This window comes from Lepidochelys olivacea, assembly GCF_965140295.1.
Source record: "Lepidochelys olivacea isolate rLepOli2 genome assembly, chromosome: 3".
Lineage (NCBI taxonomy): Eukaryota > Metazoa > Chordata > Testudines > Cheloniidae > Lepidochelys > Lepidochelys olivacea.
Window position 1 is genome coordinate 68,905,627 of NC_140413.1, and position 18,464 is coordinate 68,924,090.

At 39.2% G+C, this 18,464-nt stretch overlaps 1 protein-coding gene across 3 annotated transcripts in view; it reads right to left on the reverse strand.

The window, feature by feature from the left end:
- Positions 1–18,464, reverse strand: part of RNGTT (RNA guanylyltransferase and 5'-phosphatase) — a 444,976-nt gene that overhangs the window by 184,176 nt on the left and 242,336 nt on the right. For all 3 annotated transcript variants that reach the window (XM_084622100.1, XM_084622102.1, XM_084622101.1), the window contains one exon: positions 17,285–17,353. In XM_084622100.1, the coding sequence (XP_084478226.1) occupies positions 17,285–17,353 (69 nt within the window). The remainder of the gene's footprint in view (positions 1–17,284; positions 17,354–18,464) is intronic.

Sequence of the window (18,464 nt, forward strand, 5' to 3'; positions counted from 1 at the left end):
ATATGTGCTATATAAGAAGAGCTATTATAAATACATTTGAGACTGCAATTAGAATTTTTTTCAGTATAAAAGAGTTGCAAACACTGCTGGTAGACTGCCACCATATTTGTTGCAATTATTGTTCATTGGGGGAAAAACTGTTATCTTTATGGACACTAAATATATCACAGCTCAAAAACAGCATTATACATTTTTCAATTCTAAGAAAACTAAGATTTTGTAGTTTTACCTCCTGGTCATCAACTAATTCTTTAACAATAATTTGCCTGATATCCTGGTTTAAAGTCTATCCATTCCCCCAAAATACCACTTCATAGAAAGCAATTTCACAGGTATAATGCTAGTTAGCGACAGAGCTGATGGTAATTCTTTTTAGTACAAGTTAAATGTGGCTTCATTGGTTGTGGGTGGGTTTTAATTAACAAAAATATAAAGCCAAACTTGAAAAACCTAATCCAATTTAAAAAAATGCATAACAAACAACTTGCCTTCCGGATGCCAAAAGTTTAAAAGCATCTATTTTTTGGCAAAACAACAATAACAACCTGAGAAATTAATGTATTTTTGTACTGAGAAACCAACACACACACACAGAGTTTAGGAAGAAGTGGAACGACACCCACCAAATCTGACAGAGGACAAAACCCTACTTCAGTTGAAGGCCTATCAAAATATGCAAGCAAATGTCATGGAAACAGAAGCTCTCTCCATGGTAACATCATCTCTGGTACAGCAGCTAACCACTCTAACTCCTAACATGCTCCAAGATGAAATATTAGCTTAATTCCAGTTTTCATTTTACAGTCTATCTGTAACATTCAATATATCTAGCTGTTGTAAAGATTTAATAAAAACATTAATATTTCATAAGTAATCACCATTAAAACCAAAGCTTAGTGTAAGGTAAGGGCAAACAGATTAACTGTAGTAATGCAAGATTGAGCAAAACTACCTTAGAGAAAAACAAGAGACTGATGGAAACAAAATTACATCACAACTATTTGCCATTAAATCCTCTGACTTCAGTGCAACAATGGCTAGATGTGTTTTACTGTCCTGTACTGCAACAGAGTAGGTGATCTAGTGTATAAAAGGTACAATGCACAGTTATAGTTAACCAAAATCCTGCAATTTGACTTTGTACAGAATAAAGGACTGTAAATTTTTATCCACCACTTAAGGCAATCAACATTCTCAAATGGCAGGTTTTTTTGGCATTCAGTACTATACGAATGAAAACTGTTAGTAGTATTCTTGCTGCTTTCTCTAGAGTTATTACACAGGAACAGTATGGGTCATTTTTAAAAGTGGCTGTTCTAATTCGCCTCAGAAAAAAAGCCAGTTATTTTTCTTCTGAAAAAATCATGAAAGGTTTCATAAAATGAAACACTCTATCTGATTCACTTCATACACATTTATTCCTCAAACATAAATACAGTTTTTTCCAAAATGAAAGGTTTGCAAATTCTGTTAGTAAAACCCAACATAATACCAGTTAGGCCCACAACACTTTTTTCTCTGACCTAGAACACAGATACATTTTAACCATCTAGAGACTTGATTAAATTTTGGCTAAATTAATCCAAATGAGCTGAAAAAATTACTCAATTGATGTTAAACTGGGTGGAGACCGCAGTGAACATCTCTTAAAATTCTGAATTCCATTGCCCTCGTCTTCTGTGATTTTACTTCCACGGTTTTCAAGCATTTAAATGCGAGAAGACAGGAACAATTTCAGGATTATTTCATCCTAATTTTTCTGCTCTGGGCTCACCCAATGACCATCATATTTAGTTGTGTGGGCTAAATAATGAATAGGTTTCATAACTTCTTTGAATCATTTTTTGTTTTTATTCTTGTGTGATTCCAGTTCATTGTTATTAATTATATCAAGTCAGGTTTCCATTTAGACAGCAGTAGTTTGTAATCTGACAGGTCTCTCAGACACCTATTTTAATTGCTTTGGTAAATTTAGCAGCTCTCTGTAGTGTCCCTTCTGTAAAATGCATGCTTTATTTTAGCTGCTTGATACAAATGTAGATACAAAATTTTCTTGGGAGTTCCATTGAGCATCATGGGGAAACTATGGCATCAATCCACGTTTTTCAATCAACCTTACCATCAGTATGGTGGAATTTTTGTGCTTCCACAGTAAGTTTTAGCACTATGTTAGCTGTTACATCCTTATCAAGATGGCTTAAAGACTGTGCTGAACATCTATCTGTCAGGAATCTGGGATGATTTCACTTATGAATTTCTCATCTTTTTCCTTTTTTATTGATTGATTGAGCAAATAAATACTTCACTGTGATTTTCTCTGCATTGTTGAACAGCATCTTCAGCAAATTGGACCATTTCATTTCAGACAGAATCAGCAGCACTAAACAGAAAACATTTCTCTTTATGAACACTTGCAGTGATAATTGGGTCAGTTTTTATGCTTGAACAACTATTTTTCATTAACATCAACTTTGATTCTTCTAGTTCTTTCTTTGACTACTTCACCTGTGGCATCAAGTCAATTACCTAGAGGAGTATATTCAGGGCAAATGCTTTAATCATTTTTTTAAATTGCTCAATATTTGCTCCACTGAAAGACAAGACAACGGTGTTGGCATAAAAATGGGTTGCAACTTTCTTATCAAGTTCAAGTCTTAGATCTTAAATTGTGTTTGTGGAATAAACACCAATTGAACTTTCCCATTTTTTGGGTGTCAAGGGCTCACTGAAAGCTCCAGAATGATGTTGGAAACCTGCTGCTGGCTTGGAACAGGGAATTAAATTATTGTGGCTAGATTTTGTTGAAATAGGAACAAATCATTAATGTTCTGATCTACCAAATTCCACAAAGAGTTTATTTCAATGAACATCTTGAACAACTTTAAACATATTGTGTGAGAAATCCTCACAATGGTGTTTGGTAATTACTAAACAAACAAAAAAAACAAAAACAAAAAAGGCACCTGTTTGTAGTATTGATCAACAACTTTTTCACATACTTTTACCAGTTGCTTGGTTCTCATTCAAAATAAACTCAACACTGAAGACTGAAGAATGCAAAGTAAGCTAGCCAGCTATATACAGAACCATATAATCAGATGTACTGCCTTCCAATAGTTGCTAGCTGTTCAAAAAGTACTAAACACACTCAATTGTTTGGTGGAGGGAGTGATCCTCTGAAAAATATCCAGGCTTCACAACCCTGTTCTCACTCATTTGCATCTAGCATGAATTCTATTTATGATGTACTGCTGATATGCTGGATTGCTACAGCAGCAAAATGAAGATCAATTTACATATTAACATTCTGATATAAACTGTTAGTTTTTATCTACAGCTAAGTGAAAAATTGCTATATTAGTTTATATCAATAGCTCAGCGAAAAAAATAGTTTTATAAAAGATCTTTGTGCAAACTCTAAGGTCTCAAGAAACTAATTTAGTACTAAGAATCTATTAGCCCTACTACTGAAATATAAACAGGAGAAAGCAGACTCCTCTTGAAGATATTTTCCCAAATCATTCAATTTGAGTGGAGAAGGAGAGGTTAACGATTCAGGATGCATTCAGTTTATTTTAGTTATTCCATTGTAACATGGGGATAGGGGAGAGCTGATGTACATTTCTCAGTTCAATTCCAAGAGCTCCTCCTCTTATCCACCACCTCTCACACCCTGAGAAAGCTCTGTGCTGGATCTTGAATAGGTAGGGGCAGAGCTATGGAGGCTCCTGACCATTTCATTAATAGTATACATATGTGAAGGGCTGGGAGTGGATCCACCTCACTATGAAGATCCAAAAGTTTGGACATGTCATTCAGTGAAGAATTCCCACTAAAGTGGCCATAAACTTGATTTATTCAGCAATGGAATTATCTATGTTTTCTCTACATATTTTCCAACATTTACATAGAGTAGCACAGTGTGGGGAATGCTGCATTACACACAGATCATTGTTTTAACCATAGGCATATTTGCTAAAGCTAAAGCCTGTTTTGGTGTTCTCAGCTGAAAACCATGCCTTCAGCATCCATATCTGACACGCATGGTCACTCATCTTTTGGCTGTCAATATGTAAAATCATGCACAACTATCAGGATGGCATTAAGCCTACTCAACAAGCTCCTTGGAGTTTCACACTAAGACACAGGTACTACATAACCAAATGAAATTATTAGTCTGCATGGAACACAAGTCTCCCATTTTTTAAAAAAAAGGAAGTATGCACATTCTAGTATGCACATTCAACAAAGGACTCCTTACATTTGTTAAAAAGAAAAGGAGTACTTGTGGCACCTTAGAGACTAACCAATTTATCTGAGCATAAGCTTTCGTGAGCTACAGCTCACTTCATCGGATGCATACTGTGGAAAATACAGAAGATGTTTTTATACACACAGACCACCCATTTTTTCATGGTCTGTTAATCAGGTTAAACAAGAAGTTCAAGTTAGGTAAATAGCACATACATTTGCAGAAAATGAACCCGAAGAAAATGTAGGCAGGGAGATCCTAAATAAAAGTGATGTGATTTTCTGAGATGCTGAGCATCCTCTGCTACCACTTAAGTCAAAGGGAGTTACACATATTCACCACACCAGAAAAATCACTTTTAGTTCAGTGCTTAACTATGGAATCTGTTCCCTATCTTTTGGTGTCCAAAACATGGACCTTGATTAAAAAACAAAACCAAACCCTAAAGAGAGATTATAAAATAACCCCCTCAAGATGGCCAAGACAATCCTAAAGTTCTATCCAACTTATGGCCTGTATTGTCATAGAAAAATTCCTTAAGATATACTGTGCCTTATCAAAATAAATTTTTGAATATCCACAAAGTATATGATGGGATTGTATTGTTGAGATACAATTAGCAATTTGAGAGAAGAATTGCAAGGAACCCTGCTATGGAAATTGAGAATAATGGATAGCCATTCATGGCCAGAAAATGCTGCTGTAAAGGTCAGTGCCATTTCAGCAAATTGACAGCAGGTTCTCCATTAAAGGGCAGCCTACAGCAACATGAAAGATACATGCTGGCATAGAAGCAGGCATTTTGACTGGTAATGGATTTAGTCACAAATGTTCTTCATGTGGGGGAATCCCACCTAACCAGCTAGATGTTCAGCATAAGTAATGTAACAAAAAGGGTTTTAATAGCACAAGTCAATACAGATTTGAGGGGCAATGCTCTCCTCCTCTCAAGAATCATTTCTGCTTGTGAAGTCCATAGGAAGCCAGCTGGAAATAATAACAGATAGATTCAGGGACTACTGAGGAATTACAAAACTTAAAACAGAAAACATATTTGTATAGGAAAATAATGTATATAAAATTTTAAATATTTGATAGTCCCTTTCCCTCCCTTTCAGTGAAGGGACTCTAACTACTCTATGTCTGTACACCATTTGGCACTATGAGTGCTACTGTAATAGAAGAAATAATAATGCAAAAAAATTCATCACTCATTAGAGTAGACTGTGATAGCTTAGCTTCAGACTTACAGGATTTAAGTTACTGGCAAGTGTTTTCCAACTACCAGAGCAGTTTTCAAAAGACACATTGAGCCAAACATTGAAACCAGCAATGAGATCGTATGAAGTGGTTGAAGTGAACTTGGCACTGTTTAATGACACAAAACATGATCTTTTGAAGCCAGTTCATGCAATGGTAGTCATTAGTGATTTGGGGTGAAGTTTTTATAATGAAGGATGTTGATAATCTGGTCACTATAACGGAAATAGTGTAAACAATTAATAGGCAATCAAGCATTCCAAGTTACCAGTGAGATTGTGAAGATTAGGGTGGGTGGGTTTAATACAAAAACCGCATGTATTGTTACCTGGGAATGAAAATATAACTGTTTATTCTTTTTCTTGCAAGTAATTTTGTTTCTTGTTGGTGTTGCATATAGAGAAAAGTTATGAGGCTGAAAGGATTCAGTGACACTTTGAGAGCTTATTTAAGACAATGGAGTCAGTTTACTATACAAAATGGTGCGCTTATCTTAGAGGAACAGGGGGCATGTTTTTTTCGGGGGGGGGGGAGAGAGGGGAGCGGTTTATGCCTCATTCAAACTAAGAGTACAGAAAGGTGTCAAATTGGAATCAGCATGAGCCACTGTAAAAATATCAGAGGACTTAAGAGGTGAAAACAGGCATTTGAAAGAATAAAGATACTGATGCAAACCTCTCATGGGTGCCTAGAAAAAGTGCATCAGATGTCTCGTAAATCTTCACTATTTGTGGCTAACAAACTTTTTTGGGGGGAGCTTTTAGAATAAAATAATCCTGCTACCCCTTTCTCAAGAAGAGCATAATAATGGTGTTAGGCAGCTGGTAAATCAGTTTTGAAGAGGTTGCTACCATGAAGATTAGGTGTTCTCAGACAGACTACAGAGGCCCAATGAGGTTTATGATTTACAAGGCAGATAGCAGAAGTAATTTTACTGATGAGCGGGCACAGGTCACAGAACTGATCCTGACATCTAAGTATAAGAAGCTAGTTTAGAGATTACAGTTTGACTAAACTATTAAAAACACAGGATGTCAAACTGCAAATGTTCCACGAGTGTACAAAATTATAAATAATTTTGCATTCACCCTATAGAACAAATTATTCTAAAAATTCAGAAGTTATATAATAGATGTTAAGGAACTACGAACAATGTATTAGGCTTTTACCCACAAACTACAGGGCAAATTCATTCAGGATCTGGGCCACAAACATGGGGAGACATACCTTTCCAAGAAGCTGTTCACTGGTCAGTTTCACTCCCTCTAATCAGCACTCAGCTTCAGTCACTGCTCTGCCAACCCGTTCCTTGCAGAGGGATCACAGCTGATCAGAGGGAGTTGACCCAGCAGTTTGGTCCTGCATCAGCAGTACTTCAAAAAATGGAGAAGGGAAAGGGAGGCAAGATTACAGAGGAATGACAGGAAAGGAAGGGGAAATTTAAAAGAATGGGAAAAAAGGGAAAAGAAAGCGAAGGGGGAAGAGAAAGAACTGTAAAGGAACAGAACGGAAAGAAGAGAAAAAAATCTGTATTTTGTGTCGCACAGTGCAGCTGTTAGAGGGTAACTGGTATGGGAGAGAATGGGCAAGAGTTACTATGAAACTGCCTACAAAAAGTTTTCAACTGTATACTGGTCAAGAACCTCCATCGCTCTCCCCACATTATTTGTGAAAATGTACAGTCTGTATGTCTGGAAAGGCAGAGAAAAGGGGAGGCTTTACTCATTGACCCTCTGTAGAATCATAGTTCTGTACGACTGGAAGGGGCTTCGATTGGTCATCCAGTCCCCTGCACTGAGGCAGAACTAATTATTATCTACACCATCCGTGAGAGCTGTTTGTCTAAACTGTTCTTAAAAACCGCCAGTGACGGAGATTCCACAGCCTCTATAGGTAATTTGTTCCAGTTCTTAACTACCCTTACAGTGAGAAAGTTCTTCCTAATGTCGAACCTAAATCTCCCTTGCTGCAATTTAAGCCTATTATTTCTTGTTCTGTTCTCAGTTACTAAGGAGAACAAATTTATCACCCTCCTCTTTATAACAACCTTTTATGTACTTGAAGACTGTTATCATGTCCCCTGTCCCTCCCCCAGTATTCTCTTCTCCAGACTAAACAAATCCAATTTTTCAGTCTTTCGTCATAGGTCATATTTTCTAGACCTTAAAGCACTTAGCATACTACAGGCACTACCAGAAATAAATTATTATAATTAAGAAGATCACTGAATTTGTTGTGAATATTTTAAAGGGTAGTGTGACCAAATGGATTAACTAATGTACATAAGCAGGATTCAGGTTTGGTATGCCAGCCCTTTTTTCCCTGCTTTGTACATCAGTATCAAGAGTGTAGATTCATATATTCTAAGGCCAGATGGGACCACTGTGAAATTCTAGTCTGACTTCCTGAATAACTCAAGTCACAGAACTTTCCAGAAATAATTTCTGTTTGAATTAGAGCCTATCTTTTAGAAAACATTCTAGCTTGATTTAAAAATTGCCATTTTTAGAGAATCCACCACAACCCTTGGTAAGCTGCTCTAGTCACTGAACCTTGCTATACTTTTCTCTGCTAGATTGAGGCATCCATTACAACATATTAGTTCCCCATGTAGATACTTACAAATTAGGATCAAGTCACCCCTTAACTTTATCTTTGTTAAGCTAAATAGATTGAGCTCCTTCATTCTATTTCTATAAGGTATGTTTTCCAATCCTTTAATCATTCTCATGGCTTTTCTTTGAACCCCCTCCAATTTATCAGTGTCACCATCCTGACCCAACAGGACTGCAGTCTTCTTTACACTTATAGCCTGCAGGGATCCAAGGTGACTGGCTCTGCACCTGTGCAGGGAACCCTCTGACCTCTGCTGCCACACACCGCTCATTCACTCCCATGACAGTAAGACTGCAGAGGGCTCTGACACCTGATCCATGAAAGCACAAGGTCCCAGGAAAGCAGGCAGGGCGGGCGCTGCATTTCCACTGACTGTTACCCATGAATATTCTGTTTGCCGATTTCAATGTGTCAGCTGAAATTGACATTTACCAATATCTATCTATTTAAAATCATATCCTGCCAAGCCTACCAATGCAGAGGTAAAATAACCTCTCTATTCCTGCTCAAGATTCCCCTTTTTACATATCCAGGGATCACATTGTGGCCATAAGACTGCACTGAAAGCTCACTTCCCAGGACAGGCTCTCCCATCGTGTAAGGATGGCCAACTTTCTTTGTTCCTCAGTGTATACATTACTATTTGGCTACATTAATATGCATAGTGTTTGCTTGAGCCCAGATTTCCAAGTGATTCAGATCACTCTTCATCAGTTACCCTCTTCATTATTTGCCACTGCCAATTTTTGAGTCATCTGCAAACTTTACCAGTGATGACCTTTTTTTTTCAAAAAGAAAAGGAGTACTTGTGGCACCTTAGAGACTAACCAATTTATTAGAGCATAAGCTTTTGTGAGCTACAGCTCACTTCCTCAGATGCATATCGTGGAAACTGCAGCAGGCTTTATATATACACAGAGAATATGAAACAATACCTACTCCCACCCCACTGTCCTGCTGTTCATTTGCAAATTGGATACTATTAATTTAGGCTTAAATAGAGACTGGGAGTGGCTAAGTCATCATGCAAGGTAGCCTGTTTCCTCTTGTTTTTTCCTACCCCCCCCCAGATGTTCTGGTTTAACTTGGATTTAAACTTGAAGAGTGGTCAGTTTGGATGAGCTATTACCAGCAGGAGAGTGAGTTTGTGTGTGTATGGGGGTGGGGGGGATGTGAGAACCTGGATTTGTGCAGGAAATAGCCCAACTTGATTGTCATGCACATTGTGTAAAGAGTTGTCACTTTGGATGGGCTATCACCAGCAGGAGAGTGAATTTGTGTGGGGGGGTGGAGGGTGAGAAAACCTGGATTTGTGCTGGAAATGGCCCACCTGATGATCACTTTAGATAAGCTATTACCAGCAGGACAGTGGGGTGGGAGTAGGTATTGTTTCATATTCTCTGTGTATATATAAAGCCTGCTGCAGTTTCCACGATATGCATCTGAGGAAGTGAGCTGTAGCTCACGAAAGCTTATGCTCTAATAAATTGGTTAGTCTCTAAGGTGCCACAAGTACTCCTTTTCTTTTTGTGAATACAGACTAACACGGCTGTTACTCTGAAACCTTTTTTTTTTCAGGTCATAATAATAATAATAAAAATATTAAATTGTGTAGGGGCAGGAACTCCTCCCTGCAGGACCCCACTAGGAATACACCTGTTCAATGATGACACCACATTTACAATTATGTTTTCAGACCTGTCAGTTAGCCAATTTTTAATCCGTTTAATGTGTGCCATGTTATTCTAGTTTTTTAATCAAAATGTCCAGTGGTACCAAGTCCAGTGCCTCACAGAAGTCTAGAATCATAGGTTTAGAATAGACTGCAAGGGTCATCTAGTCTAAATCCCTGCCAAGATGCAGGATTTGTTGGGTCTAAACCAGTGGACGGCTTCCTGCAGCTCCCATTGGCCGGGAACGACGAACCATGGCCACTGGGAGCTGTGGGCAGCCTTGCCTGCAGATAGTCAATGTAAACAAACTGTCTCACAGCCCGCCAGCGGATTACCCCAATGGGCTGTGCGCAGCCCGCAGACTACCCACCACTGGTCTAAACCATCCAAGACAGATGGCTATCCAGCTTTCTTTTGAAAGCCTCCAGCAAAGAAGCTTCCACATCCTCCCTAGGCAATCTGTTCCATTGTCCTACTGTTCTTACAGTTAGGAAGTTTTTCCTGAGATTTAATCTAAATCTGCTATGCTGTAGTTTGAATTTATTGCGTCTTGTCCTGTCCTCTGTGGCAAGCGAAAACAACTTTTCTTCATTTTTTTATGGCAACCTTTCAAGTATTTGAAGACTGCTATCATGTCCCCTCCTTAATCTCCTCTTTTTCAAACTAAACATATCCAGTTCTTTAAGTCTTTGCTCATAAGGCTTGCATTCCATCCCTTTGATCATCTTTGTTGCTTGCCTCTAGATCCTCTCCAGTTTCTCTACATCCTTCCTAAACATTGGTGACCAAAATTGAACACAGTACTCCAGCTGAGGCCTAACTAGCACCAAGTAGAGTGGTACTATCACCTCCTGTGATTTGCATGCTATGCCTCTGTTAATGCAACCTAAAATTGCATTTGCGTTTTTTGCAACAGCATCACATTGCTGACTCATGTTGTGGTTCTGTTCCACCACAACTCCCAGATCCTTCTCAGCAGTCTAAGAGGATTACATCAACACTATTACTTTTATGAACCAAGTGTAGTGTGATTTGGTTTTCAAACAGAAGGAGAAAAGAGCAAAGTTGAGTTTTCAGTTAATACTTGGGAACTTAGAGGGAAGCAAAAAAAGTACAGAAAGAAAACGAAAGAAAACAGACCTCATTCTACATAATAAGTACACTAAAGCTGGTCAGAAAAATTTCAACGAAATTTCTTTTTCCATCAGAATTTTCCAATTAATTGAAATCAAACCATTTTACAGAGACTGATTTCAACAAAGATCCAGAAACCAGCCAGGCAGACTGCCTAGAGTCGGGTCTCCAGGGCTTCCAAGGTGTTGGGCTCTGGGACAGCTCACTTGGAGGGCTTCCCCAGAGCTGGGACACCGTTCCCCTTTATAGAGAATATCAAATGTTTTGGTTTTCATTCTGAATCAGAATTAAACCAAATTTTTAAATATCAAACTCCTTCACAAAACAGAATACCTTTCTCCACCCGCCTCTATTCTCAACATCAGCATTTCCTGAAGCTAGTAGTAGTGTCTACACATGCATGAGACTACCTCCCTGGTATTTAATAAAAAACACAGAGCACAAGAACAAATGCTTTGAATAGACTACCTTTAAATAGAAAGAATTCTTCCCCACGGTAACAGAAATTGAACATTGCAACTTTGGAGACTGTGGCCTCTGTTTCCCCAACACAGAAAGCCAGGCTTTGAAGACGATCCAATGTGAAGGGTGCCTACTGGTAGAATCTTTCAGCTAGAGAAGTGGGTGGCTATAGAGGAGTAGCACCACCTAGGGGGAGGACACAGGGAGGAAGCTGGCTGGTGGTTACTTCTGGCAGCATGCAATGCTCCTCCCCTGTTCCCAACCCAACCTTGGTAAAAATTAAAAATGGTATGCCGGCAATGAGGAATCTCCCCCACATGTGGAGGAGAGAAGACATGAACCCTCCAAAGCTGGGAGGTTCAGGACCACCACTCCCAAGAGAAAAAGAAGGGCAATGGTGGTCGGTGACTCCTTCTAAGGGGGGTGGAAGCATCATGTCAGAACAAATCATGTCAAACCAACCTAATTCTTTGACACGGAAGGAGGAAGCTGTAGATGTGATACAGCTCGACTTTAGTAAGGCTTTTGATACTGTCTCACATGCCCTTCTCACAAACACACAACAGAAACACAGTCTAGATTAACCTACCATATGGTGGGTGCATAACTGGTTGGAAACCATACTCGGAAACTAGTTGTGAGTGGTTTACAATCAAGCTGGAAGGGCATATTGAATGGAGTCCCAGAGGGATCTGTCCTGGATCTGGTTCTGTTCAATATCTTCAACAATGATTTAGATAATGGCATAGAGAGTACACTTATAAAGTTTGCAGATGATACCAAGCTGCAAGCATTTGGGAGTACAGGATTAGAATGTAACAAACTGGAGAAATGGATTGAAATAAACAGGATGAAATTCAGTAAGGATAAATGCAAAGTTCTACACTTAGGAAGCAATAATCAATTCCGCAACTACAAAATGGGAATTACTGCCTAGGAAGGAGTACTATAGAAAAGGATCTGAAAGTTATAGTGCAGGTGTGGGCAAACTTTTTGGGCCAAGGGCCACATCTAGGTGGGGAAATTGTATGCAGGACCAGGGCAGGGGGTTGGGGTGCAGGAGGGAGTGCAGGTTGTGGGAGGGGGTGCGGTGTGCAGGAATGGGCTCAGGGCAAGTGATTGGGGCAGAGAGGGGTGCAGGAGGGGTGTGGACTGCTGGAGGGAGCTCAGGGCAGGGGGTTTAGGTGCACGGGGGTGCAGGGTGCAGAAGGGTGCTCAGGGCAGGAGGCTGGGGTGCACAGGGCTGCAGGGTGCAGCAGGGGGCTCAGGGCAGGGGGTTGGGGTGCAGCAGGGGGCTCAGGGAAGGGGGTTGGGGTACAGGAGGGGTGCGAAGTGCAGGCACGGGGCTTAGGGCAGGGGTTTGGGGGTGCAGAAGGGGTTCGAGATCCAGCCCGGCGCCGCTTACCTAAAGTGGCTCTGGGGTGGCAGCAGCATGCACCGGGGCCAGGGCATGCTCCCTGCATGCCTGCCCTGGCCCCACACCGCACCGCTCCAGGAAGCGGCTGGCACCATGACCCTGCGCAGCCCCTGGGGATGCGGGTGGGGGTAACAGGGCTCCGCGCGCTGCCCTTGCCAGGCCTCCAGGTACCTCCCCCAAAGCTCCCATTGGCCACGGTTCCCCGTTCCCAGCCAATGGGAGCTGCGGGGGGTCTTGCCTGGAGGCAAGGGCAATGCACAGAGCCCTCTGCCAGCCCCCACCTTGGGCCCCAGGGACGTGGTACCAGCCGCTTCTGAAAGTGGCGCAGGGCCTGCAGCACTACGGGAGGCAGGCCCACAGGCCGGATCCAAAGCCCTGAAGGGCCGGATCCGATAGTTTGCCCACCCGTCATAGTGGATCATAAACTAAATAAGAGTTAACAATGTAATACTGTAACAAATAAAAGCAAACACCATTCTGAGATGTATTACCAGGTTTGTTGTAAGCAAGACATGAAAGTAATTCTTCCACTCTACTGAGCATTGATAAGGCCTCATCTGGAATATTGTGACCAGTTCTGGGCATCACGTTTCAGGAAAGGTGGATAAACCGGAGAAAGTCCAGAGGAGAGAAACAAAAATGATTAAAGGTCTAGAAAACATGACCTATGAGGGAAGACTGAAAAAACTGAGTTTGTTTAGTCTGGAGAAGAGAAGACTGAACAGGGACATGATAACAGTCTTCAAGTATCTAAAAGGTTGTTATAAATAGGAGGCAGATAAATTCTTGCCTTGTCCTCAGTGGTTAAGGAGAACAAACAATGAGCTTAAATAGCAGCAAGGGAGGTTTAGGTTGGACTTTAGGAAAAACCTCTAAGGGGAGTTACGCACTGGAACAAATTGCCTAGGGAGCTTGTAGAATCTCCATCACTGGGGGTTTTTAAGAACAGGTTAGACAAACAGCTCTCAGAGATGGTCTAGAAATACTTAGTCCTGCTTCAGTGCAGGCGACTGGACTAGATGACCTATCAAGGCTCCTTCCAGTCCTACATTTCTGATTCTATAATTAGACAGGGATTTAGCACAATAAGACCCAGGGTACAAGTGTAATCTAAAAAAATATTACAACAGAATACAGAGTTTTATATAATTATATTAAATTTGTTGAAAATGCCTCTTCTAATCCCTCCATCTATCCAGGGGCTCCACCCCTTCCTGGCTTTCTTTGCCCCCATTCTGACATTCTCTCCAAACCTGCTCTATCTCCTATTCTCCTTCCCCCACAATAATTATAATCTGGGCTTCATTCTTCCAAAGCTATTCCTTAACTCCACCTGCTTCTTCAACTACCTCCCCATCTCTCTTCTTTCCTTCATCTCCAAACTAATTGAATATCATATTTACAAACATTGCTGCAAGTTCCTCTTTTCCAACTACACCTTGGATCCTCTCCAATATGGCTTCAAGCACCTTCAGTTGATTGAAACAACTCTCATTAAGGGTTCTAATGATCTCTCTCTGACTAAATCTCAGGGCCTCTCCTCCATCTACCAAGATGCCTGCTCCTTCCGCTACCATTCACCTGTCTTTATCTTCTTAGACTGAAAATAGCAAGGACTGTATCTTCCTCTGTATTTGGAAAACATCTAAAACATTGTTAGTACTACTGCAAACTTAAGAATAAAAAGATAAGAAAATTCAATTTAATATTCTCAACGTGTCTTCACTGCACTCTGTTACTTTTAAACATTGCTGCTATGCAATAAAGTCTCCCACTTTCTAAAACATACATAATACATAAGAACAGAGGATTAGCAACCTCAAACAACAATTCCCGGGCTTTCAGTTTAAGTAAGCCTATTTTATTTTTGTTGTCTAATATTCCTACATTCATAATATTTCCTTTTGAAAGAATACTTTGGTTCATCCTTTAAATTATCTCAACTTAAGCTACAAAATACACTGAGAAAATTACACATTGCTCAATCTAAAAATAAGTGATTAACAATAGTTGAACAAAACTAAGTTTAATAAATCCTGAAACAATATATACTGAAATTTGATCAATAATTGCACTATGAAAGTCTCACCAATATTTTAAAATAAAAAGTAATTAAGAGCATTTTATACATCTCATGAAGCTTTTATTCAGTTACAAACTACCCTATGTGCTAAATCAGAAAGCAGAAATTCTAAAAATGCACTAATATTATAGGCACTTATTTCCTGCAACAAAATGAAAGACTAGGGATACTCTCCTAGACAATTCTACTACGATAGAAAAGGCTGTGATAAATAAAGTTATGTAACCAGAGTTACATGAATTCTTCGATTCAATGCAAACCTTTGGAACCTTTTTTCCCCATTATTTTACATTATAATAATATTCTGTGGTGTTATCAAGACCATAGTGAACTATGAATTTTGTTCTACAGGCTCAGTAAAGTAGTTCATAGTCTGTTTTGTTTTTTTTTAAACTTACAACTCTGCCACAGCAAAACAAAAAAAGGCCAAGTCAGTCACTTGTTTGTGTTTAGCTGCTGCAGAACCAGCAGAGAAGAGCACAGGTTAGTCCTATTCCTAGAGCTGGACTGACATCACCAACAATAATGCTTACAAGTAAGGAAGTAAGATAAAGAGAGCTCTTTGCTTTGTGGGTGAGTAGAAAGATACTGTTTACCAAAATGGAAAGAGATCATATCAGGAAATTATGCTATTTCATTGTTTTCAAAAGAGATTTATTTTAATAGTTAAGAAAGCACACTAGCATTCCAGCAAACCATTTCTATCAACTTGCATTGTATTGAGAATTAGTAAGTCAACTGCAGCCCTGGTGGGTGAAAGAGGGAAGTATACCATTACTTCCCTTTTCTTCATCTTTTCCAGTCTGAGCACTAGCCATTTGTATTGTTTTGCTCATTGTTAAGAACAGTTAACTGACAGATCTATCTATTAATTTAGGCTTAAATAGAGACTGGGAGTGGCTAAGTCATTATGCAAGGTAGCCTATTTCCTCTTGTTTTTTCCTACCCCCCCCCCCCAGATGTTCTGGTTTAACTTGGATTTAAACTTGGAGAGTGGTCAGTTTGGATGAGCTATTACCAGCAGGAGAGTGAGTTTGTGTGTGTATGGGGGTGGGGGGGATGTGAGAAAACCTGGATTTGTGCAGGAAATAGCCCAACTTGATTATCATGCACATTGTGTAAAGAGTTGTCACTTTGGATGGGCTATCACCAGCAGGAGAGTGAATTTGTGTGGGGGGGTGGAAGGTGAGAAAACCTGGATTTGTGCTGGAAATGGCCCAACCTGATGATCACTTTAGATAAGCTATTACCAGCAGGACAGTGGGGTGGGAGGAGGTATTGTTTCATATTCTCTGTGTATATATAAAGTCTGCTGCAGTTTCCATGGTATGCATCCGATGAAGTGAGCTGTAGCTCACGAAAGCTCATGCTCAAATAAATTGGTTAGTCTCTAAGGTGCCACAAGTACTCCTTTTCTTTTTGCAATCTATCTGTAGTTCTCTCAGGAAGCTTTTTGATGCACCCCAATCTTTACTCAGTTCTTAGAGAAGATTCACACATGTATCATATTATGCAAATTTTTTAAAGTCAATTTTCACTTAAAATGCTATGCATTGTACAAATTTTACCAAATTTTAACATAGCAGCACTTAAAATTTCCCAGAGGAAACCAACTATATTGAATACTCAGCCTTTGTTCCGAAGTAACTGATACAGAAAGATCTCATGCTTTTTTCTACTCATACAGAAAGATCTCATACTTTACGGCCTAGTTTGCAAAAGTGACAAATAGTAGCAGCTGTGTAAAGTCACTGAATACCAACTTGTACTTAATCTGTCTACTATCACTGTGGTTCCAGTGCTTGGTCACAGATCAATGCTTCAACAATCCACAGGCTCCATAAAAACAAGAACTGAATGAGGGGGAACTGCTTACCTATTTATTATTTTGGTCATTGTACCAAACTGCACACATGAATGACACATAGCAACCTCCTCCTCTGACTAAATTCCTGTTAATGGTTCCAAAGACACACAGAACACAGCATACAGACTCCAATCAGTTCTGTAATGGCAATTTTATTAAGAACCAAGAGAAACAGAAATAACAGTGTATCTACAGTAGTGACTAATTTGTGATGAAAGAGGTGCCAAGGCTCAAGCAATTTTTTTACTTTCATAAATGACACAGCAAACCCGGAGGTGCCGGGGCTATGAACTGCCAATCCTAGAGATGCTGGGGTTCAGCCCTGGCAAGCCCTGATAAATTAAGCAGTGATCAACAGTAATTCCACCAAAGCAAAGACTTCTTGACGGTGAAAAATGTTCATTAGTAGCAGATGGTGAAAAAAATTTCATTAGCACAAGTGAAGGAATGTAACTGGAAGTTTTCAATCCCATATTTTAAATGTATTAAGATAATAAAATTAAGTTCCATTGCAACTTACGCCTGTAGGCTGAAAAATCAGTCCATCCACTTCATGACTGACTTCTCTGGCAAAACTTCCTTCAAGAAGCTGTAAAAGAAAAACAAAACAAAAATAATATTTCCAGTATAGAGGAAAGTGTTTCATTTGCAAGATTCCACATTGATAAAAGTTCCATAGTACTTCAGTAACCACTTTTTAAAATAACTAGATTACCATTTAAAGCTTGGGTTCAGAATCTGGGCAACATGAAAAATACAAAGAAAAAACAGACCTGGTGGAATTAAATTAACATATTTACAAATAATACGCCGACAAAAGTAGCACGCATGCCTCAAGATATTATACCAGTTTGAGAAAAACATTAGGGTTAGAAAAAGGATGTTTGGAAAACATGATGATTCTATATACTTCAGAAAAGTACTGGTAACACAAAAGCTGTTCAAGTATGGGACAAGATAGGCTTCCACAAAAATGCAATTAATAACAGTTGCTATTTTAAACATATGAAATATTACTTTTTTAAGATTACATTATATTTGAAAATAAAACAAAACTTCTAGTGATTATATACAAAGCTTTTGTAAAGCAGAATTCTTAACTTCCATATCCCAGTAAAAACTATTGCACTAATTAAAGTCATGATCTGAATTAATATGCTGTTACATATCAAGCAGAGTTTGACTTCTGTTGAGGTGAACATCTAGATTTATCTACCTGAGAGAAATATTTACCAAGCCAAACAAAGGGGTCAGTATTTACGTCAAGTGACCACATATCTTAATGTGTACCTAAATATGAAGTCTCTGGGAACAAATGACTTCATGGAAGCTGTGAGTAACCAGAAATTCTAAAAATCAGGCCAGTTATATAGGTATCTAAATAATATTTATTAATTATAATCTTGACTTCTCTATACTCATCTAAAGCTGTGGGCTCCCTTGGCAATGTTTGAAAAATAAATTAACAGATCAGTCAGTTACCTCAAGATCAAATAAAATAGCAAAAACAGATATATAAAACACAAAAATGTAACTAACTTTAGGAAATTTTGAAAATTTTGGCCCAGTAGTGCCTCTCTCGGAATGATCCCATTTAAATGACAGGGACTACTCAGTAACTAAGCTACTACTTAAGGTGAATAAGTGTATCAGAATCCAGCCCTGAGTAAGGAATTAATTTTAAAAGCATGAAAAGTTAC